Genomic DNA, 22,866 nt, shown 5'->3' on the forward strand with positions numbered 1-22,866 from the left:
TCTATGGACTCCATTATGCCAGTTGACCTAGATGTCCCCAAGGCCATGGTGCTAAACCCTCCATCTCAGTGACTCCATGCCTGAAGGCAGCAGTTCTCAACCTTCCTCATGCTGCGACCCTTAATACAGTTTCTCCAACCATTACATTATTTTCCTTGCTACTTCATCCCTGTCATTTTGCTACTGTTATGAATTGGGTGACCCCTGTGAAAAGGTCATGTGGCTGCCAGAGGAATCTCCATGTGCAGGTTGGTAACTGCTGCCTTAATATGGCTAAGAAGTTTGTGCATAGCTTTGCCCCTGTGTATTCACCTGTCTACGTGGATATATCGGTAGAAATATCCTCTGCCAAACCTGTGTATGCTCCTGGGCCCATAGCCCATCTCACATCTATGTAACTTACACATCTACCTTTGTATCCACTCTTAAGTTATTGTTACCACATCTACTGTTGTTGCCTTTTATGCTTGGGTACCTCTGGTGTCTTCTTTAGCCTGAGTTGGGTTGTGCTGACTCCCCTTTATGTATAGCGCCTTTCCCTTCACCCACGTTAATCGAGGTCTACTAGCTAGTTGGTGATTGCTCTTCCTTTCCTATCATCCGTGGCCCCCATAAGAGAGCGCCTGTGCAGAAACCTTTCTCTCAACTGTGTATCCTAGTGGGCGCGCATGGCGTTTGTCCTTTTGTGTCTGACTTACCTTGCTCAGCAGAAGGGTTCATCCACGTCATGAGGTGTTTCAGGATTCGTGATTCTTTAACACAGCCAAGTATTCAGCTTTGTGGGTGATGGGTCCTTGGGTTGTTTTCATCTGTTTGCTATGAATGTGGGCGCGCCTAGATCGGCTCCTGCCACGAGCCCTACTTCTCTAGGTATGTAACCGGTAGTGGAATTGTCGATCTTCCCAATTGCTTTCTGCCTGCCCTTGCTTTGGTAGCTTCGTCTGGGTCTGGATCGGTGGGAATGGAAGGTTCAGTGAAAGGCGTATCAGGTGAGGCGTGTGGGATACTCAGGGAGTGAGTGGGTACACAGGCAGGTGACACACACCACTCTGGGAAACCTGGCTGGCTTCCTTGCCACGACGGTGGTGCTCGGGGGAGATACTTTCTTCTTTTTGGTATATTTTTCAATCAGGTCACTAAATACACACAGAGAGGCTTTAAACAAATGGGTAGATAGATTGCGTCATTTCTGCATTTCACTTTTCCATGAACTTTTTGAATCTCTCTTTCTCTCTCTCTCTTTCACACACACGCACACGCGCACACACACGCACACACACACAGACACACGCTGATAAATTCTCCCCTCTCAAATTCCCAGGGACAAGCAAATGTTGAAATAGTGACAAATATGTTATAACTGTCAAAAGTACACGAATTCCAGTAACTTGTGTAAATTGAGAAACCCGAGTCATGGCTGTTTGTTCTCTGACAGAGGGAAAATGACAAAGTTCCTCATCGAGATGGAACATGAAAACCTGGCGCACGTCCCATCACTTTAGTCATGCCGGGCCTGCACCGAAAAACAACCTCGAACTTGAGAAACATATGCTCTGAAATGCAGGAAACTACATGATCGTAATAAAGCCAAAGCTGAAAGGGGGAAAACCGCCATACCCCAAGTCCCCTTTAGGACAGCCTTTCCAATGACTGACATAATTGCTGCCCAAGAAACTTTCAGGCAGGGCTATCAGAACCATGGTGTCTCCGGGCTGTGTTAACTGTTTGGTTAACACTCTGTTGCTGACTGAAGCCTTGGCTGTTTGAGCCCACGCACCAGGAACCTGGGAGAAAGGCTTGGTGGTCCCTCTCCCAAAACATCATCCATTGCAAACCCTGTGGCACGTAGTTCATCACGGACACACACGGGGTCTCCATGAGTCAGTATCAATTCAACAGCAATTGGCTTTTCAGGGACAAAGAAAGAAGGGAAGGAAGGAGAAAGAAAACCAACCTAAATCCGTTGCCATCCAGTTGACGCCTCCTCCCGGCCCGGCCCGCTGGGTGTGTGTCAGAGTAGAACTGTGCCCCGCCCATGGGCTTCCCCTGCTGAGCTGAAAGCCGATCACCAGGCCTTTCTTCCCAAGTTTGGGCCACAAGAATTCTTTTTCAGATTATTTTTAAAAATGACCAAAGGTTTTCACTTTGAAATCTCAACATTGTACAAAGGCTGTGAACTCTCTAAGCCTACCTCCATCAGTGTGGGATATAGTTCCCCAGCTACCCTTTTTTAAAACCTGCTTCTTATCAATGTTAACCTCTTTTCCATAAATACTGCTACACAGCCTTTTCACATAGCACTATATCTCCGACATCTTTTCCTGTCATAACTTAGTGATCCCCTGATTATTTTGACCTCTAGCGCGCTACCTCACTAGTAGGCAGTACCATGTAATTATATGCTATAAACATACCATAATTTATTTCCCATTAATGGGCACTTAGGTTGGTTTCCAGTGTTTCCCTGTATGAATGCTGCGGAAGCAAATATGTACATTTCTGTCAGGTGAATTCCTGGAAGTGGAATTGCTGGGCCAGAGGATGGACATGTTTCAACTTTGAATATAAATATAGACTGTTACCAAAAGTAAATAAATATAGACTGTCAAATAATTGTCTTCCGGAAAGGTTACAGACCGATAGAATCCTGCCGGCATAAAGGAAGGTGCCCCCACCCCCATGCCACCCCATCAATGCGTTTTAACCATCTGCTGCCAGTCGGGCCTGACGGATGTGATACTATGTGGCGGTTCTCTGTAGCCCCTTTAAAGGATCAGTGAGGCCAGGTCTGCTCGCTACTCTGTTGCTTCTTTGTATTTCCTCTGGGCAGCATTGCTTCTTTGTGCCTATTTTTCCAGAGGATTGTTTATTTTAAAATTCGTTTAATTGATTTGCAAGCGTTCTTTCCTGGGTAAAGAAATTGGCTCTTTCTCCTGAGAGAACCAGTGGCCTAGAGATTCAGGTCTCCAGGTGATTTGTGCTAAGTTTTCAGAGGGTTGTGCACACACACACCCCCCACTGAAAAAGGTGTAAAGAACTGTGTGTCTGTGAGTATATATGTGTGGTATATGCAATGCGTAGGTGCTGTGTGAGTGCGCACGCGCAGGTGTGCTGTGCAGTTCCTTTGTCTGGGGAGAGGGCCCAGCGTGCTCATCTATCTGCCTGAAATAGGTCTGTGAAGTTAAGAACCACAGCCCTGGTAGGAGGGCCCCCATTACTCCTCGCTCTCCCACTGGGAGCTAAAAAGACACACACAAGAGAGAGCGTGACCAGGTGAGCAAACCCTCTAATCATCCTGAAAAGTGTTTGGTTCCCAGGGATCTGTCTGAGGGTGGCTGGTAGTTGGTGCTGGTGCGCCACGGTCGGTCCCCATTCTAATTGGGTCGAGAGCAGAGGCCAGCAAACTACCGCTCCCTGGCTAAATCCAGCCCAGGCCTGTGTGCCTGGAACACAGGTCCACTCCCTCAGTCACTCCTTCCCTCCTGTAGGATCTATGGCTGCTTTTTGCTACAATGGCCAAGTTTAGAGATTTTAGTAACAGAGGCTGGGTAGCCTACAAAGCCTCAAATATTTAGTATCTGGCTCTTTATAGAAAACAACAACACCACCACATCAACAACTACTTGCAGACCCCTGACCTAGAGGCTCCAAGCTGCTGCTAAATCACTATTTGCTGCCTGCAGGCAGGGGCTGACACTCACCCACTAACCCCCACATCCTGCGCCCCCCCCCTTTATACAGGCTTTGCAAAGCCGTTCTTGGGCATCAGGTCTCCCACCCCGCCCTTGGCATCTTCTTGGGCACTTCCCTGTCCTGTGCGGTTTATGAGGGCTTGGGCAGATCCTGAAGGGGAGCAGCGGGTGCCAGGCTGTGGTTGAGCAATGCTCTGGGGTTGGCTGAGGCGTCTGCTGAGCAGGGCTGATCCCATTCCGACACAGCCTAGGCCTTTAAACAGCGGGACTGTCTGGGTCAATTCCCAGCACACCGGCCCTTTCTGTGTGTATCACCCACCCACGTTCTAGTTTGGGGGACAAAGGAGTCCCCCCTGGGGTCACTTTTTTGAGCGTCCTAGATCAACCAGATCCCTTACAACCACTTGGGGACTGTGGATCCTCACTCAATGATGACCAAAGAATCTGGGGGACACATTGCCCTAGAAACCTTAATTGGGGGACTTTCTGAGTCCCAAGAGGTTTCGAGTTGTTACACCGGGCTGTTGAGCTGTGGCCGTACTGCTCTCCCCCCCCCCCCCCCCCAAGTGGCAAAGGGCTTTCCCCTCACAGACCTCCCTGGGAGGTTCTTTAGAGTAGAGGCTAAGGAGCCTATTCTCTAACAGTCCCCCCCCCCTGCCCCCACCCCCCGTGGCATCCTCAGCAGGGAGGACCTTCACTGGGTACAGAGTGTGCCCTGTGGTGGTGGGGAGCCCTCCCGCTGGGCTCGGAGCCTCAGCCTCCTCCCACCCCCGACATCTGGACAGCCCCACGCCTTGCGCTTGCACAGCACGTTAATGCTCCGGTGGCTGGGGCACAAACAAGAGCCAGCGGCTGAGGCGGGGCCTCTAGGCCCCCAAGCGCACACTCTAAGGCGCGGGTTGCTTAGAGATGTCAGTGGATGCAGCCAGCGTTTTGAAAATATCCTTTCCATTTCATTACTCTGCCCTCTGTCAGTGGGGGTGGAACAGGGAGGGAGTTGTGAGCTGACTCCTGGCAGCCAAGTGCTCCCAGGTTTCCTCTTAAAAACCTTCCTGTGGTGTGACTTTCAGGCCCACCAGAGCTGGGATCTGAGTTTAACCAGAACAGACTCAGTCACCCTGTTTAAATACCGAGAGATGAGGCGAAGAAGGCAAGGATTCTGGGTAGAGAAGGAAGTGAATGCTTCCAGTGAGGGGAGGAGCTCAGCATTCCTGCCCAGTAGATCGCCCCGCCCCCAATCTCCACTCTCAGCCCTGCCAACCCCGCCCCCCCACCAAGCCCAGCATTCCAGGGGAGTCCAGGTGCCTGCTGAGCAGGATCACTCTGGCTCCCAAGCCAGCTCTGCCTTCCTGCTTCCCCAGGTTGGGTCCCAAGCCCTGGGAGCCAGAAGCAGTCAGCTGATTCCATTCGCCTAGGAAAAAGTTCCCCATCACCCGCAGGGTTCCAGCCCGGTGAACTTGCTCCCTCCCGCATATGACACACTGGGGCTGGACAGAGTGTGCTGCGGGGCATTGGCAGGGCTGGTATGTGAAGTGGAAAGGTGACCACAGGGACCTTCCCCTGGGCTCTGGGTGCTGGGAGGTGGCAATGCTGGCAGTTGTCAGGAAACAACAGTTCAGCTTTGCTGAGTTCACGTGTCTAGGCTGGTGCTTGGGTCCTGGCCGACACGGGTAGCATCGAACTCTGAGTGTGTATGCCAACCACCTGAGGATAGGCCGCCCCTGGGAAGGGGGCAGAATGGCAGCTGTCCCCCCACTTCTTGGCCTCCAAACCCACGCAGGCTGTGTGTGAAACCCCTCCCCCCCAAGGGTCAGGGTGTGTGCCCCCTGGGCTAGTGAACTGTGAAGGGCACCAGGGCCCAGGGGACAACCAGTGGTCCTTTTGCCCCTGCATACCAGCAGCCCCCCAGGCCTACTCTGGGGCTCCGAGGCAGGGAAGGCACCCCCCCCTGGGGACCTGGAGCCCACGTCTGGGGCACTCTTCCCCAGAATTCCAGGGGCGGGGCGACCAGCAGCTGCTGTTTTCATGTCTGGGAAGGTCACCCAGCCTGGCCTGTTTATAGCACAGCAGAGGGCCAGCGAGTGAGTCACGGGCATCCCCATGTGGTGGGGCTGGAGGGGAGCAGAGCAGCCCAGGCCAGGGGGGTGGGTGGCATCCAGCTGGGCCCACTCCAGCCTCCACCTGCACAAAGGCAGGAGGGGAGGCTGTGAGAGAAGCACCCCAGGGCCAGGAGTAGGGAGGGGAGGGGGAGGAGGAGGAGAGGTGCCCCCATTTCCCCCCCAACCCCAGTCTTAAGTCCAGGAGCAGGAAGCAGCCTCTGCTGAGCGTGTCCCAGCTCCCAGCTTTCTCCCTGGCAGCGGGGCTGGCGCTTATCTTGCCAACAGGCCCTTGAGGCCGGCATGAGGGCACTCCACTGACCACTCAGCAGCCAGGTGTCCCTCCCCTCAGCCTCTGCGCTGTGAGGGAGCAAGGAGGGACATCCAAGGCAGTGGGGAGGAGCTGCTGCCAACTGAGGCTGGCACAGATGAGAACCCTCAGGCAGCTGCAATTCCCCTGGAGGCAGGGCTCTGGGCCAGGGGACTTGGCCAAGGGTGCGGGTGGAGGCTCTAAGAAGAGCACCCGAAATGTCTAAGAGAAGTTTCCAGTGGGGAACAGACAGGATGCTCCCTGAAGACCACACCTGAGGCCTGAGAAATGAGAGCAGTGGCCTTCAGGCTCCAGCTGATGTGTGTGTCACATGGGCACCACTGCAGGCCTCCAAGAGACTGTGTGACGGGCCAGCTCTGCAGGTAGGCTTGACCTGGTTTCAACTCCAGATTTGACCCTTGTCAACTTAGAGTGTCTCTCTCTGTTTTTTGGTTGTTTCACTTCCGCACCCATTCAATGAAGGCAGTGGGAGTGTAGGGGTAGAATTCCTCCTTTCCTTTGGATTCCCCACCTTGGGCCCTCAGGTACAGCCGCCTCCCTTCTGTCACCAGAGGCTTTGTGTTTCTGTGACACGGAACAGGTTTCGCGTGGAGCTTCCCGACTAAGGGGGTCTAGGAAGGTAGACTGGGTGATCTCCCCACAGCAGCCAGTGACCACCCTGTGAATCCCAGCTGTCTGGCCGAATTCTGCCTGGAGCTGCAGGTCTCCATGGCAATTGGCAACAACAACTGAGGATCATCCTCCACACTTCCCTCTGGTTGTTTTGAGTGTTGAAGTTAAGACTTGGAGCAGGCATTGAAATGTTGCTGTCTTTTCTGTTTCAGTGGGGTTTCTCCCGCCCTCCCCCCCCCCCGCCTTTAGTGTGCTTGTTTTAGTTTGTTTGCCTCTTAATTTCTGCAAGTTGGTTTGTGGCTGTGGTTGGAGTAGTTGGTCTTCTGGCGTTTTGAATTTATCATAACATGACCACCAAAATAAACCAGAGTCATGCAGATCCCAGGGACAAACAGGTGGATTCTGGACTCCTACTTAACTCTGGCCCCAATCCAAGAACCATTAGTTCTGATAACATGGCCCTGCTCCACACTCACCTTTATAGAAAGATCGCTGAAGATAAGGAGCTACAGCAAAGTGTGGTGAAGAAAGCAGATGGTGCCTGCCTAGCAATAGGCATAGTGTCTGGGGTCTTAAAGGCTTGTATTCAAACAAGCAGCTATCTAAGTGAGGAGTCAACTGAGTCTACAAGGAAGAATCATACCAGCTTATGTTACCCAAAGATGACAATAACAAAATTAAAAGATGATGAAGGGAAAATTATTAAGAGTTAAAATTATGAACACCCAATTTGTAGAAGGGTATGGAGGACAGTGGGTGCCCAAATCCCATCTGCAGAGCATCTAGCACGATTAAGCCTCAGGCAGATCCCCACAAGATTCTTTTAGGTGCGAGTATTTCTTGCTTGTTCCATGACAAAAATTCCTTCCCTGGCCTTTTAAATATTCATGGTGGTCTTGTCTTTTTTACTCAATATTTGTATTTTTATCTCTGTATTATTATTATTTTATCCTTACCACTTTTTTTTTGTCTGTTGGGTTTTCCAGCACAGGAATAGGGGCATAGAGATAAGAATAGATGCAAGGGTCTATAGGGAGGTAGGGGTGTAGGGTGGGAGATAGGTAGGGTGAAAGGGTTGAGGGAGCAATGTATGTGGTAGGGGGCAGGGAGCGCTCTCTAGAACTGATGTGATTACACAACTCAGTTAAAAAGTGATTTAGCCATGGGGGGAGGGCGAGAAAATGTTCTAAAATTGACTATGGTAACGACTGTACAACTCTTCTCATCGTGATTGAACTACTGAATTGTGCGATGTGTGGGTTAAATGCCAGTAAAACTGTTAAGAAAAGGAAAGGCAGATGTAGGGGGGAATTAAAACATGATCATATGGTTCTGTGATCACTTACTAATAAGGAAAATCTGCTGGTCCCGCTGCCCTGGGCACAGAAAATGGGGGAAATTGGCAGGAATGGCAGCTTTGGGAGGAAGAGAAGGAAGGAAGCAGCTTAAAGGATAAAGTACAATTAGTATTAAATATATAATAATAATAAATAATGAATGTCCACCGGGAACAGCCTCTTTGCCAGGGCCTGCCTTTCTCCTGTGACCACGCATGGACCCTTGCCAGGCTCTGTCCGCTTTGGGTTTCCCTGATCAAGGTCATCTTGGGTATGCTTTTCAGGGAGATTTCATCTGGCATCAACATTAGCCCTCTTTAGTCCCTAGAAGCTGAAACAGATTTTGAGTACTTATTTAAAATCCTCTACTGGCGACGCAGCAACATCAGCTAAGACGAGGGTCAGTGACCAACTAAGAAAACTTACTTAGTATCTGGATCAGCTATGGATGTCTTACCAGTATCTGGATCAGCTATGGATGTCTTTAAATGATCAAGAGCCGTACAAAACCAACTGTGACAGTATGAACAGCCACTTAGAAAAGAATGACAAATGACTATAAATGACGAGTTTGGGGTGTTTTTTAAATCACTGTATTGGGGGCGTGTACAGCTCTTATCACAATCCCTACATCCATCCATTGTGAAATGACTTTTTTTACATCTATATTTGTATGTCTTGTTCAAACTCATTAGTCATCAAATCTGTTTGTCGCTCTCTTTTTTTCATCATGTAAAGGATTAAGCATCCGTGGTATTGGAGTAGGCTAATACACTCCATGGACCAGAGCTTGCAGCTCTAGCAGCTCTCAACTCGTGTCCAGTCTTAGTCTATTCTACCGCCTCCTCCTGTCGTCAGGCTGTTGTTGAGGCGACTTTCAGTCTGTTTCTTTTCATCCCATGCATGAAGAAATGGACTTAAAACCATAAACAAGCATACTTTTTACCTATTGGTGAAGCGGCAAATAAATCTATTTTTAAAGGATAACCATGTTGGTGCGGCTGTGGTGTGTCACTCTTCTGGGAAACAGTTTGGCACAGAGTATCTCAAAGCGTTAAAATGGCATCTGCCTTTTTGCCCAGTGCTTCTACCGTGAGGAATTTATCTTAAGGAAATAATATGGGGGAGGGGGGTGTTTTCAAAGAGTTAGTGGGAAATGGAATGAAAAAATAAGGACATTTTTGGAATGAACTTTTTGAAGCCCCCACAGTAACTATGTCTACATCTCTTTCCCCTCAAGGTTGTTCATGGGAAGGCTATTAATGATAAGAATTAGAAAGGACTGGATGTTCAATTATCAGAGAATGGTGTATACCAGCCAGAGAAGGAAGTATAAGGATAGCCATTCCAAATTATGATGGAGAAGAAGGAAATAAGATGAGAAAACATTTATAGCACAGTATGTAAAAATGAAACCGTATGGTCCCAATTCAACAGTTTCCACGTGCCCACTCAGTGGCCAGGACGACATTCTGCATGAGAGCAGCCGTGTGTTGGTTGTTGGTCTTTGACACACCTGGGCTCACTGTGAGTTGGAATGGACTCAGCGGTAATCGGTGGATTTATAGGAAAAGGACAGAAGATAAATCTATCAAAATGGTAGCCTGGCTCTTTTAGGGTGTTTTTTGTGTGTAATTCTTTCTTAATGTGTACTTTGTTCAAAATACTTAATAATGAAAAATCATTGCTTGTCTGATGGCTGGTGGGGCGCATGGAGGGAAAGCATAACTTGAACCCGTGTGGGAGCTATGTAGTATGGCAGATGCCCCTGGACCCTGTCCTGCTCTAGGAATGGCCCTGCTCACCAAAAGAACGGGCCAGGAAGAAGGGTTTTCTTGGTACTGGTAAGGAACGTGCCAGGCAAGGAGAGGCAAGACAGGAAGGAGGACAGCCGGAACGATACTGCACCCGTCCAGGCATGAGTGTGAGGGGCTTGTCTCCCATGGGTGCACAGGAAGGGAGCTGCTCCCTGAGGTTCCTATGCACAGTCCTGGACCTCGTGCCGGGGAGCAAGCAGACCCCTGTAGATCGGGGGAGGGTTGTGTGTTAATCTCAACACTGTGAGCTGCTAGCCAAGGTCTGGGTTCGCTGGTGAGCTGTTTGCTTCTCTGGCGCATTCCCTAGGCACGATGAAAAGTCTGATGCCACGACTTGTGCCCACAGGCAAGCCCACATTGGTGGCACAGAAGGGCTTTCCTGGGTGCTCTTTTTTATACCAGGCTCCTGACCTCCATCTGTCCGTCTAGGTGGATCATCACTTAACGCTTCGATCACTCTTCCTTCGCCTGTGCTGGCTGGAGTGGGCATCTCTGGCAGAAACTGTCCCCTTCTTCCACAAGGGCAAAGTTCATCTTTGGCTTTTTCTTTGGGTGGTTATGGCACTGGAGATGGGTCCCCAACAAAGCTACACTGCAGGAGTAACCAGTGTGGAGCAGGCCCAGCGTCTGGGCTTGAGGACTAAAGCGGACGGAGGCGGCACCTTTAGAGTGTACTGAGGGGTACTGGACACGTGTGCGCACCCCTTCCCTGTTTCCTGATACTGCTCCCCCATGACCCTCCCCTTGAAGCCTGAAAGGACAGAGGGACATCGAGGTTGGATCTGGAAGAAGAGATCTTTGTATTGGTGGGAATTCTTTGGGGCTCTTGGCCAGCCACCCCAGCCTTACTCTCTAAGGTCAGGCCAAACCCTGTGGATTTGGTCATGCTTCTTTACAATCCTGGAATGTCAGAGCATATAAAGTCCCTTACTAACTTTTCTTTTAGCATAGCTTTACTGAGATGTAATTTACATACTATACAACTGACTTATTTAAAGCATGCGTACAATGGTTTTTGTATATTCCAGGAGTTAGCCTGCACTGCAATCCATTCCATTCCCCCCAAAGGAAACCCCTGGATCTATTAGCAGTCACTCCCCACGTACCCACAAACTCCCTTCGCAAGCCTCAGGCAACCACCATTCTACTTTCTGTCTCTATGAATCTGACGACTCTGGGTATTTCATATTAATAGAATCTTACAACACATGGGCTTTTGTGTTTGGTTTATCATAATATTTTCACTTAGCCTAGTTTTGTCAAAGTTTGTTCGTGTTGTAATATGTGTCAGTATACTTCATTTAAAAAATCATTTTATTGGGGGCTCTTACAGCTCTTAACACAATCCATACATACACCCATTGTGTCAAGCACCTTTGAACATATGTAGCCATCATCATTTTAAAAACATTTTCTTTCTACTTGAGCCTTTGGTATCAGCTCCTCATTTTTTTCCTTCCAACCCTACCCTCCCTCCCTAATGACCCTTGATAATTTATAAGTTATTATTTTTTAAGGTCTCACACTGACCGCTGTCTCCCTTCATCCACTTTTGTGTTGTTTGTCCACATCGGGGGGTTATATGTTGATATTGTGATCGGTTCCCCCTTTCTCCCCCCACCTTCTCCCTACCCTCCTAGTATGGCCACTCTCATTATTGGTCCTGAGGGGTTTATCTGTTCTGCATTCTTTTCTGTGGCTGAATAATATTCTGTTGTATGGTTGTGCTACATTTTGTTCATCCATTCATCAGTTGATAAGACATTTAGCTTGTATCTACTTTTCAGCTATTTTTAAAAGTGCCTCCTATATATCTTCGGATTGGATTGTGCTGGATTTCAAATGTTTGATTTTTAAAACTGCTGTTATCGCCTACTTTTACAGAAACATAGGTGTTGAATTATAGCGAGACAAAAACCCTTTTATAATAGTTCTCCACCCTCACCGCTGTATGTGAATGTACTTGTGAACACCAATTGTTCTCAATTAAGCACAAAAGTAATTTTATAAACAGACTGACTCGTTCATGTGCAGTCATATGCATGTTCCTTGTAGACTACATATGGACTTGTGTCTTCATTTGTCGTATGGGATGGAGTTTCAAAAAGTTTGTGGCAAGACGGAAAGAAAAGAGAATGGAATTTTTCCACACACCATTTGAAGCTCCCTCCCACACTTACCTAGGTATGGAGTTGCCGGGTCACGTGGTAACTCCACCTTGCACCATTTACGAGCTGTCTGTTTTACAGAGTGCCCGCACCATCTTATATTCTCCCAGCAGCTTTGGAAGGTTCTTGTTTTCCCGCGTCCTTGCCCACATCCGTTAGCCTCTTTCGGATTACAGCCACCCTCCTGGGCAGAATGCCATCCGTCTGGTGGTTGTGATTTGCATTTCCTTACCAACTAGGTGGCAAGTGGCTCCTCTTGTGCTTACTGGTCATTTGGGTATCTTCCCTGGGGCACTGTGTCCGCTCAGGTCCTTACCCATTTGGGGAGTTTGGTTGTTTTTGTTTTCCTTATTGAGATACAGGAGTGCTTTATAGATTCTAGGTACAAGTTCCATATCAGTTGTGCGATTTACAAAAAAAACAAAACAAAATGTCTTCCGTGCAGTGCATCCTCGTTTCACTTGTCCCGCTGATGGTTTGTTCGTTTTTTGAAGCAAAACAATTCTTTTCCATTTTGCTCAGATGATTTTTGACCTCAGACATGACGAGGGACAGGTGTGTCGCTCAATCAGGACTTTGCACACTCGCTCCCTTTTAGAAATCTCCACCGCCTTTTTCAGCCACGGTGGATTCTCTTGCCGGCAGCCAAGACATGTTCCCTGTCAGACAAATGGGGCAGGGAACGTAAGAGGAGGCCCACACGAACAACCTGACCTCAGCGAAGCAGGGTGGCATCACCATCAGAGAGCCAGCCTCAATGCCAGGGGCATGGTGGGTGTGGATGAGAATCTTCACAAGGGTGGTGCCGTCTCTCTCCATGTTGGAAACGAGGCCTGGTCCGGTGGTTGTTTGGGAGAATTTACTTTGCTCCACGCCTGTTTGACTCTAGGAAGGTGTTGCTGTGTTGTGATATTTTTCCACGCCTGAGCTTACTTGGAATCGCTAAGGGTTTCAGTCATGAAGTCATGATCAGATGAGCCTTCTCTTGCTTCTACCCAGCATGGGCTCATGGGAGATGCTGAGAGTGGCCCCATTGGACTTTTCCAGGTGCTGATCTTTCAGAGAGACAATTCCCTATATGCACTTAGAGATGCAGAAGGAGGCTCCTAGTGCCTCCTCCCTGTCAGTCCTCAGGCAACTGTAGGTTTCTGCTGGGCGCTTTCCAGAAACCTACGTCTGCCCTCAAAACCCCAGTGCAGCTTTTGGTGACAACTGGTCTTTTGGGGACGCCAGCATTTTTATTTATGAAATGACGCTCATATCCCCAAATAGCTTCTCAGCCAGCCTGTTCCCTTTGAGAGATGTCTGAGGCACACAGCATTGGCTCTCTGGCATCTCAAGGTAGCCCTGGAAAGGTGGGAGGGCCCTGGCCTGTGCCAGGGAGGGGGAGGAGAAGGGCAGCTACACTTGGCAGCCAGGACACCAAACAAGCTGTCTTTTCATATGGAAGCTGAGATCTGCCCGACTCCTTCCTATCTCTCCAGGAAGTAGCAGCTCTCCGTGAGCAGTAATTACCCCTTGGACTAATCTCAACCTCTCTGCCCACAGGGAGGAGAGCAGGTGGGCAAGAAGCCTGCCAGTGTCCCGAATCTCTGTTCCCCTCCTCCTTAGTCTTTGTTCTCTCCATCCTCGCAGGGGCCCCTGCCCCCACGCTTAGCTTTCCCCTTTTCCTCGTCTTTCAGCTGCCCAACATGTTCGGTGACCTGCGGTCCACATTTATCGCCTTGATGATTGGCTCCTATGCCTCCTCAGCCGTCACCTTCCCTGGAGTCAAGGTGAGGGTGCGCCAGCAGGCTTCCTGCTCTTGGGTTTGTAAGTGAGTATGTCCCTCGCACAGAGCCTCCTTCAACCCTGTCTGAAGGGAGAAGTCTTTGTGGGCGGTCGGGCGGGCCCTACTCCACCCCCGCTCCCACCTGGGCAGGATGCACCTGGGAACCACAGACCAAAGGAGAGAAAACTGCTGGCTGTCAGCAAATTCGAGCAGCTATGGCTTGCGGCAGGATGTGAAGCCGGGTGCCTTTGCATTTCTGGGTTGGGGTTGAGAGAGGGGTGAGTGAGTCTCCCCCCCCCAACCACCACGCCCCCAGCCCTGTTGTTGGGCCACTCTGGCTCCCCATTCGCTAACGTGCAGCTCTCTGCCAAGTTGGTTCAACTGCTTCCCTCCCAGGCAGGATCCTGAGCCTGTGGAAGTCACCCAGGGTCTGGGTGAGGCAAACACCTCCGAGGCCTTCAGCCCCAGCTCCCAATCCAGTTCCTGTTGCTCCCACCGGGGCTACAGAGGGGCCTCTCCCCTCCCGCCCCAGCCCCAGGCCCGAGTGCAGACCTTTCCAGAGGGACGGGGGAGGCCCCGGGGAGGAGAGAGTGGCTGCCCAAGAAGAGAGGGAGTTACATCCTCAAATCGTCCCCTCCGCCTGTGGGCTCATTCTCTAGCTGCCGGGCAGCTCTGCATGTCCCATAGGGACCCTGGGGTACTGGAAAGAAATAGTTGTGCCCAGAACGGCTCTTACATTAACCCCCACCCCCCAACCCCGCTCCATGCACCATCGTGAGACTGCATACCAGGGGCCCGTCTGTTGGGTCACAGGTGGCTGTTCCCTCCTGGAGGGGTGCTATGCATTCTCCACGGCTCTGCAGAAAGGGCTGCCACCCAGCCCTGCCAGACTCCTTCTCCCAGGGTCAGCCAGCCGGGCCACTCATGGGCCAGCAGGGCTGGGACAGCAATGGGGTGGTCAGGGAAGCTGCCCGAGGAAGGGGTGCTTGACCCAGCTGGAAGTGCAGGGGCTGATGCCGTGCCCGGGCCAGAGAGAGGACTAGGGGTTGTGGGGAGGGGGCGTATGCGGTGTGTCCCTCAACCCCGGAGTGAGGATGAAGCAAACTTCTGCAGAAGCCACCCCTGCCCCAAAGCCACATGAGTGCTTTGGCTTCCCCACCGCCAACTCATCCCCTCTGCCCCGCCCCCCCATTGCACCCGTCAGGTCATCTATGACTTCGGCGTCTCCTTCATTGCCATCCTGGTGGTCTGGGCCGGCTGCTCCGGCTTGGTGTTCTTCAACTGCTTCTTTAACTGGCCGCTGGAGCCCTTCCCGGGGCCAGAAGACATGGACTATTCGTAAGTAGGCTTACTCCTCTTTGACTCCACACAACCCCCGCCCCGACACCGTCCCCTCGGGGCTGACAGGCCCCTTCCCACACCTCTAGGGTGAAGATCAAGTTCAGTTGGCTGGGCTTTGACCACAAGATCACTGGGAAACAGTTCTACAAGCAGGTGACCACGGTGGGGCGCCGCCTGAGCGTGGGCAGCTCCATGAGAGGCCCCAAGCAGCAGGCGGCGCTGCAGGAGGGCCACAAGCTGTGCCTGTCCACCGTCGACCTGGAGGTGAAATGCCAGCCGGATGCTGCAGGTACCCGCCGCGCCACGCCTCTCAGGCCTGCCTCCCATGCCCACCCCTGGGCAGCCACCAGATCTAGGAACAGCGAGGGGGCTTGTGAAGCCCTGGGGGCGTCATCGTGTATGCATTGGGCTGCAAACAGACCCTCTTGAGGGAGAAAGAGAGGGGCTTTGGACTCCAGCAAAGGGTTCCCGATGGTCTCAGAACATCCCGGGGGCGGTTGTGCCTGGTCCTGTGGAGTTGCTATGAGTCGGCATGGACCTGATGGCAGTGAGTTTGGTTTCCGGTTGGTTCCGTGTGGTCTCGCATCTTGGCCCCAACAGAGAGGTGACTTCCACCTTGTTCGACAGATGTGCACACTTAGGCTCCTTGAGATGAAGGGACTTGCCCAGCTTACCTAATTACTACCCCCCCCATGATGAATACAAACAAGAACTCCACTTCAACCCTAAAGGTTGGTGGTTCACACCCACCCCCAGGCAGCCCAGGACACAGGCCTGCCAGTGCCACCATAGCCTTGGAAACCAGATGGAGCAGCCCTGCCCTCTGCACCCATGGGGGCTCCTTGGGTTGGAGGCCACTTGATGGCCACTAACCATTTCACACGCCATGAGCCTCAGCTCTCAGGGTCTGCACAGCCATCAGCATGCCCGGGCCAGTCCTTACGAGACATCCCCTGCTCTGCGTGCGCCCGGCCAGGATGGGCTGACCTGGTCTCTGAGTGGCTGTGGCACCTCTTTCCCCCGCAGCGGCCCCCTCGTTCATGCACAGCGTGTTCAGCCCCATCCTGCTGCTCAGCCTCCTCACCATGTGCGTCACCCAGCTGCGGCTCATCTTCTACATGGGCGCCATGAACAACATCCTCAAGTTCCTGGTCAGCGGCGACCAGAACCAAGGTAGGGGACCCCTGGGCAGGGCACCTCCCAGCCTCACCCTATCACTCCCATCTCCCCGATCCCAAGCCTGCTGACCAGCAGCTGGGGTGCATGACACCAGGCTGCACCCTGGCGGCTGCTTGCGCAGCCGAGTCACCTCACCTGAGCCAGCCCAAGCTGTTCTTTCATGTCCCCGGTCAGGGGAGACAAAAATAACCGCATGTGTCTGGGGCGGGGGTGCTTGTTTTCCAGTGCTTGAGGGTGGGGAATGCCGACATGGGTATGAGGACACAGCACGGCCCAGCTGCTCCACCTTGGCACCGGTGGAAAAGCAATAAATTAAACCCAAAGGCTGAGAACCCCCACCCCCACCCCCGGAAACCAGCCTGGTGTGGAAGGAGGGGTGCCCCGGGGCTGAGGGGCTGGCTGCCCTGACACAGCCTGAGGATCTGGGTCTAAACTCGGAAACGAGGCAAGGCTTCTCGGTGTGGGAGAATCTGTTGAGACTTGTTCGTTCTGGTAAGCAGAACTGATAACCCGCAAGCCACTTATCCAAACACAGCCGTGAAGTGCTTCAGCTGATGAGAGGCTTTCGTCCTGCACAGACAGCCGGTACTTCCTCAGGGACCGAGCTGACTCAGCGTTCGTCACCCCAGAGGACAAGTACAAAATAACGAAGTAGTCCAGCATCTCCTTGACTCGAATCCACAGTTGGCACACATGCAGGCAGCCGTCAAGAAATCACGGGGCGTTCTGTCTCGGACACATCTGTTTCATAAGACCTACCGAAGTGCCAAGAGACAGGGATCTCGCGTCCAAGACGCAGCTGCACCTGACCCTGGCCGTGGTGTTTCTGATCCTCTCCCCCAGTGAAGGAAGGAACCTCGAGGACAATGGGTACATCTGGATCGCGGCGAGGATGAAGAACCTCGAAAGGGTGGACGACCAGAAGAGCGAGCAAACATGCTTGGAAGAAATCCCGCCAGAATGCTCCTTGGAAGTGAGGCCGGATAGAATATGTCTCCCGGACTTTGGACAAATGACCAGGAGCAGCTAGTTCCCGGAGCCCTGGCGGCCTAGTGGTCACACAGGGAGCCTCGATCCGCCTGGCTGGCGTTTCTAAACCACCCACAGCAGTGACTCGATGGCAGGGAGTGAGTTCCTGGGGAAGAACCTCGGGCTTGTTACAGCAGGTCCTTGAAAAAGAGCGAGGAGACCCTCCAGGAAATGGCTGGGCCCCGGGGCTGCGGCAAAGGACTCCAGCATCACAAAGATTGTCAGGATGGCACAGGACCAGGCCGTGGTTCCTTGGTTGTACATTGGGTCCTCTGAGTCAAAACTGACTCAGCAGCACCTGCCAACAATTGACAGGCAGACGTTGGTAAATCCTTTTCAGTGGGAGCCAAGCTGGCTGGTTAACCTGTTGTTTTTCTCTTAGGGGAGAAATCCCCTAGCTGTTGTAAGGGAATCGGATTCTCTGTGGATAAATCAGACCTGAACCCCAGCTCTCACAAAAGGAAAAGGCAGCCTGAGGGCAGATAACCGTGGTTCTGCGCGGGCTCAGGGGATCTCCCTGGGGGACACTCAGGAGACGCCCAGTAAAAATAACCTGCTTCGCCTGGTTTTCTGCACTGTGCCCCACACTCTGTCACGGGGATCCTTTTGGATGTCACCTTCGCGACAATTAGCTCTGGCGACTACCCTGCGTCAGAGTAGTGTTGTTCCCAGCCCATGGGGTTCCCAGCAGCTGGTCTCCCAGACGGAGCTGGTCCCCAGCTCTTTCTACCGCTTGCCTACCTTTGGGAGAGCAGCCGAACGCATTAAGGTGTTTGCACCCCACCCCCACCCAGGGGGCCCTATCACGTCCCCACAACCCCCTTTTTCAAACCCCCAGAGCCTGAAAGGGTGAGGGCCTGGTTAACCCAGGGAAGACACAGCTCCCTGGAGCTCCAGTCCTGGTCGTTACTTGGCTTTTCAGAAATCCTGATGACTGAGAGAAAATTTCCCACCAGTTTCTCACATTCAAATAGTCCGTTTTGAGAAGCAGAGGAAGTTGGGTCAGGAAGCTGGGCCTGGGGGGGGGGGGGCATTGGTTTTCCCCGTCCTGCGCCTGTGAGTGACTGATTGTGCCAACGCCACAGCTGGCTGGCTGCAGAGGCACTGCTTCAGCGGGGTGGTGGGGGGGGGGTGCAGAAGGGGACCAGCCCATGGACTCCACTGCCAGCTGGGTAGGCCCTGATGAGTGCTCAAGAAGGTGGCCCTGGCAGAGCAGTGTCCACTGGGACTGGGCGACATGGAGGGAGGGCCTCAAAGTCTTCGGACCTTCCTCCTGTGCAGGGTTTCCTCGTCACAGCCCTGGCTGATGTCCCAGGCTTAGCACCCCGCCCTCTCCAGCCACCTGGGAAGAGGTGCCCACTGTACAAACCTAGGCACCCGCGGTACCGACAGGCAGCAGGCTCTGAGCTGGGCCTTCGCCCACAGAAGGCTGGCTCACGCTGCAGCCTCCCTTGGGGGGGCAACCTGCCTCTAATCCCCCCACCCACCTCCGTTCTCTCTTGAGGTTTCTCTTGGTCTCACTTCTTTCTCTCTCTCTCTGCCTTCTCACCATTGCTTCCCTGATGCAGTGATGGCCACGGGTAAGCAGGGAGCATGGCAAAACCCTCCCTCCCTTCCCTGCCAGCCCGGGGCTACCCAAAGCTCCCGGCACCCGCCCCCCCCGGAGCCCTCTTGGACAGCATGGTGGCATGGGCATCAGGCCATCAGCTTTCAGTTTCTGTTGGCCTGGAAAAGCCCATCCCTTTAAGACCCTTGGAAGACAAAAATCCTCATGTCGGCATTCCCTCCACCCCCCTGACAGTGGTGCCTTTCAGGCCAGTTCCCCACACCGCTGAATCACACACTGGTGGTGTCATGGACTTTCCGGGGCTTCTGGAAAGGAGATTGTAACATACTGGATTTTATTTGCTGCTTCTTGGAAACCAGCAGGGGGTGGGAGCAGCGAATAAAGGGACCTGCCCCTTGCTCCACTGACCCTGATTCGAGAGGTCAAGGTGTCTGGGCCAGGCCCAAAGGTGGGCCCTCTGCCGGGGGGCCTCTGCTGACCCTGCCTGTCTCCTTCCCCAGTGGGCCTGTACACCTCCATCTTTGGGGCGCTCCAGCTGTTGTGCCTGCTGACGGCCCCGGTCATTGGCTACATCATGGACTGGAGGCTGAAGGAGTGCGAGGATGGCTCGGACGAGCCCGAGGAGAAAGACGCAGGCCAGTACGTAGACGGGGCCCCGCCTCTGGCTCCCAGCCCCCTTGTGGGACAACACCAGGCAGTCACAGGTGAAGCAGGGACCCGGTGGGGCAGGACCGATTTAAAGCCTGAGGGGGAGGTAAGAAGGCTCCTGGAGACTCTCAGCCGATTCTGTGACATGCTCAGTTTGGGAATTTGGGAATTTTCTTCCAAGGAATTCTTTTGCACGCCAAAGCTTGAGAACATACTGTGCTTCTTAGAAAAGAGGCAGCGGAGGGTGGAGTAGGGAACAAGAAGCAAGTCTGTGCAGCTCGCCAGCACGCGACAGTTCTGCCCGCAGGACAACCCGTGGCATGATGGTTTAAAGCCACCTGCCGGCTCCCCAGGCTTCCTCTGCCCCCAGGAAGACTCAGCTGCTGTCTGGCGGGCCTGGGTGCTCATCCAGCTGCTCCTGAGCATGGAGGTGCAACAAGGTGCCTCACTGTGCTGAAGGGCTGGGCTCTCAAGTCAGAGGATGCGTTCCATGTGGTGTTGTTTTTCGGTGACTCCACCTTAACATAATAAGCTGCCGTTTATCGTATCAGCCCCAGAGCCAAGCCCTCGACGCACCATGTCTGTACACGCCCTGTGCACCGGGTACGAGCGCTGTACCCATTCCACAGATGAGGGAGGTCACAGAGGACACGGTGGGCCTGGCCTCCCAGCACCCCATGCGAACACCTGATGCTCACTCGCTCGGAGAAGCAAAAGCCCCCCACCCCCGCATCATGATTGTCCACAGGGGCAGGGAGGCTGGAAAATAATTACGGAGTCGGCTCTGTTATCTAGGTCATGTCCCACAGCCAAGAGGTTCTCAGTGCCCATTCCGGCCCCCCCATCTGCTGCGGATTCCTCCCCCTTCTCCCACTTCCGGCCCCCCAAGGGGAGATCTGCTCAGTTCCTCACTCAGCCTGTTAATGACTCCCAGTGAGGCTGGGGTGAAGTGGAAGCCAATGGCAAAGTGGAGGTTTTTCCTCATTAGAATGTGGGCGCCCGTTCCTCCCCTCCCGCCCGTCCCCCCCCCCCCCCGGGTGCTTCAAGCTCAGTCTGCCCTGGCTGTTGGCAGACATCTTCCCTCCCATATCTGAGATGCTGCCCCCCCACAACACGCCCCCCCAGGCTCTGGCGCAGTGCTCAATTGTGCGGAAGTGGAGTGCCCCCAGCTCGCACTTTCCCAGTCTTGCTCTGGTCCCGGAGTGTGACTCCCCCGAGGGAGCCCGCAGCACCTGTGTATCTGCCTCATGTCTCCACAGAGGCGAGAAGAAGAAGGTGAAGAAACGGGACCGGCAGATCCAGAAGGTCACCAACGCCATGAGGGCCTTTGCCTTCACCAATCTGCTGCTCGTGGGCTTCGGGGTGACCTGCCTCATTCCCAACCTGCCTCTACAGGTGAGTGAGGAGAGAGGGAGAGAGCAGGTGGGGGGGCGGAGGGAGACACAGAGAGTTGCTGTGGGGTGTACCAAGGGGGGTCATCAACAAGGAGAGCTTGCTTAGTCATTTCTTCAGCCCACCACCAGCCTGTCACGGCCAGGCTCTGTGCCCACGCAGGGCTGAGCCGAGATGAAGCGGGGTGGTCTTCTGCAAAAGGACGCTCCTGGATAAAGGCAGGCGACCCTCCTTGGACTTTAGGGCATCTTGCTCACCGTGGTGTGATCACCACCAGGCCCTTCCGCCAAGCATGGAGGCAGTTCTGTAGTGCTTTTTTTGCCCTCAAGTCCCCAGAGGTCCGACCAGTCTGTGGCACCGGTGGGGACGTGTGCTCCCCCGGTACAAGAGTCGCCCGCTGGGCCTCCACCCCGTGCAGAGTGACTAAGGGCTGTGAGCACCTTGTGGTACAGGTGGAACAGCTCACTTCCTTTGCACCAGACTTTGGATCGAGTCTTCGGAGACTTGATTTTCAGCAGAGATTGAGAACACCCGGTAGACTTTGCCACCGGCCTGCCTCCACCCTTGGGCCCCTGGAGGTGGTTTAGCAGTAGGCGTGGCCCTAATCCCTACGTTTATGAGCTTGGAAAGGCCAAGGGAGATGGCATTACTTCCAGGTGGCTGTAGCCCAAGGTCCAGATGGTATCTCCTGCCAGGTCCAAGAAGTAACCAAAGTACGGACCTCTCTATACAAGTGGTCACATGTTGAGGGACATTGACACCCAAGCAGGTGTGTCCCACTCACGGGAGGGGTAGGGTGTATGTGCTGACACCATACAGACACGTGAGAGCCCTTGGAGACTTGCGCCACTTTGGGTTGGCTGTGCTGCTGCCTCCCTTCTCTGCCAGGCCAACTGGCAAAGCCAGGCCCTGACCACCTGGCCCCATCGAGGATCTGTGTTCAGGTCAGTGAGAACAGCCATCCTCCTCTGTTGGCATCGTTCTCTCTGGAAGCAGAGCTGCGGGCAGGAAAGGCCGCATCTGCAGGGGGACCTGCACTCTGCAGGCACAGCCCCGACCCCTCCACCACCCCCACACCTGGAACAGGGCCTGGCTGCCGAGCAAGGTGGCAGGCAGAGTAGAAAAGACAGCAAAGTCTGGCTAGACCAGAGGATGGACACTGGTACAGATAGGAACCAGAAAATCCAGGGCGAATGATCCCTTCAGGACCAGCGGTGTGAGTGGAGATACTGGAAACATAGAGGGAGAGTGGGTTGGAAAGGGGGACCTGATTACAAGGATCTACATGTGACCTCCTCCCTGGGGGACGGACAACAGAAAAGTGGGTGAAGGGAGATGTCAGACAGTGTAAGATATGACAAAATAATAATTTTTAAATTTTCAAGGGTTCATGAGGGAAGGGGAAGGGGAGGGAGGGGTAAAAATGAGGAACTGATGCCAGGGGCTTAGGTGGAGAGCAAATGTTTTGAGAATGATGAGGGCAATGAATGTACAAATGTGCTTTACACAATTGATTTATGTATGGATTGTGATGAGTTGTATGAGCCCCAAAAAAATACAATTAAAAAAAAAAAAAGGAAAGAAAAGACAGCAAAGGACCAGTGGCCAAGCAGAAAGCGCCAACACCGCTCAGGAATCAATGCGTGCTCAGCAAAGCCTGCCGGCAGCGGCCCTCCCAGAGAAAGAGGTGGAACTTTCTCAGGGCAGACCACCACCTGTCAGTAAGGTCTGGATGGCCAGCCTGGGAGAATGAGGTCACCGTGGGTGCTTCCGATGCAGGGCTGTGCTGACAGACCTCTGACAGCCAGCCCTGGCTACGAGGCCGGGGCCCTGAGGCGTGGTGGTTGCCAAGTTCCCTGGTGTACATGCTGGCGTCACAGCTGATT

The 22,866-nt window shown here is 53.1% G+C and overlaps 1 protein-coding gene across 1 annotated transcript in view; it reads left to right on the top strand.

The window, feature by feature from the left end:
* SLC43A2 (solute carrier family 43 member 2) overlaps positions 1-22,866 on the top strand; it is a 44,134-nt gene that overhangs the window by 15,638 nt on the left and 5,630 nt on the right. The window contains exons 6-11 of the mRNA XM_075561226.1: positions 13,736-13,828; positions 15,029-15,162; positions 15,252-15,454; positions 16,192-16,338; positions 19,441-19,579; positions 20,848-20,983. Of these exons, the coding sequence (XP_075417341.1) occupies positions 13,736-13,828; positions 15,029-15,162; positions 15,252-15,454; positions 16,192-16,338; positions 19,441-19,579; positions 20,848-20,983 (852 nt within the window). The remainder of the gene's footprint in view (positions 1-13,735; positions 13,829-15,028; positions 15,163-15,251; positions 15,455-16,191; positions 16,339-19,440; positions 19,580-20,847; positions 20,984-22,866) is intronic.

Source organism: Tenrec ecaudatus, chromosome 10 (genome assembly GCF_050624435.1).
Source record: "Tenrec ecaudatus isolate mTenEca1 chromosome 10, mTenEca1.hap1, whole genome shotgun sequence".
NCBI classification, from domain to species: Eukaryota; Metazoa; Chordata; class Mammalia; order Afrosoricida; family Tenrecidae; genus Tenrec; species Tenrec ecaudatus.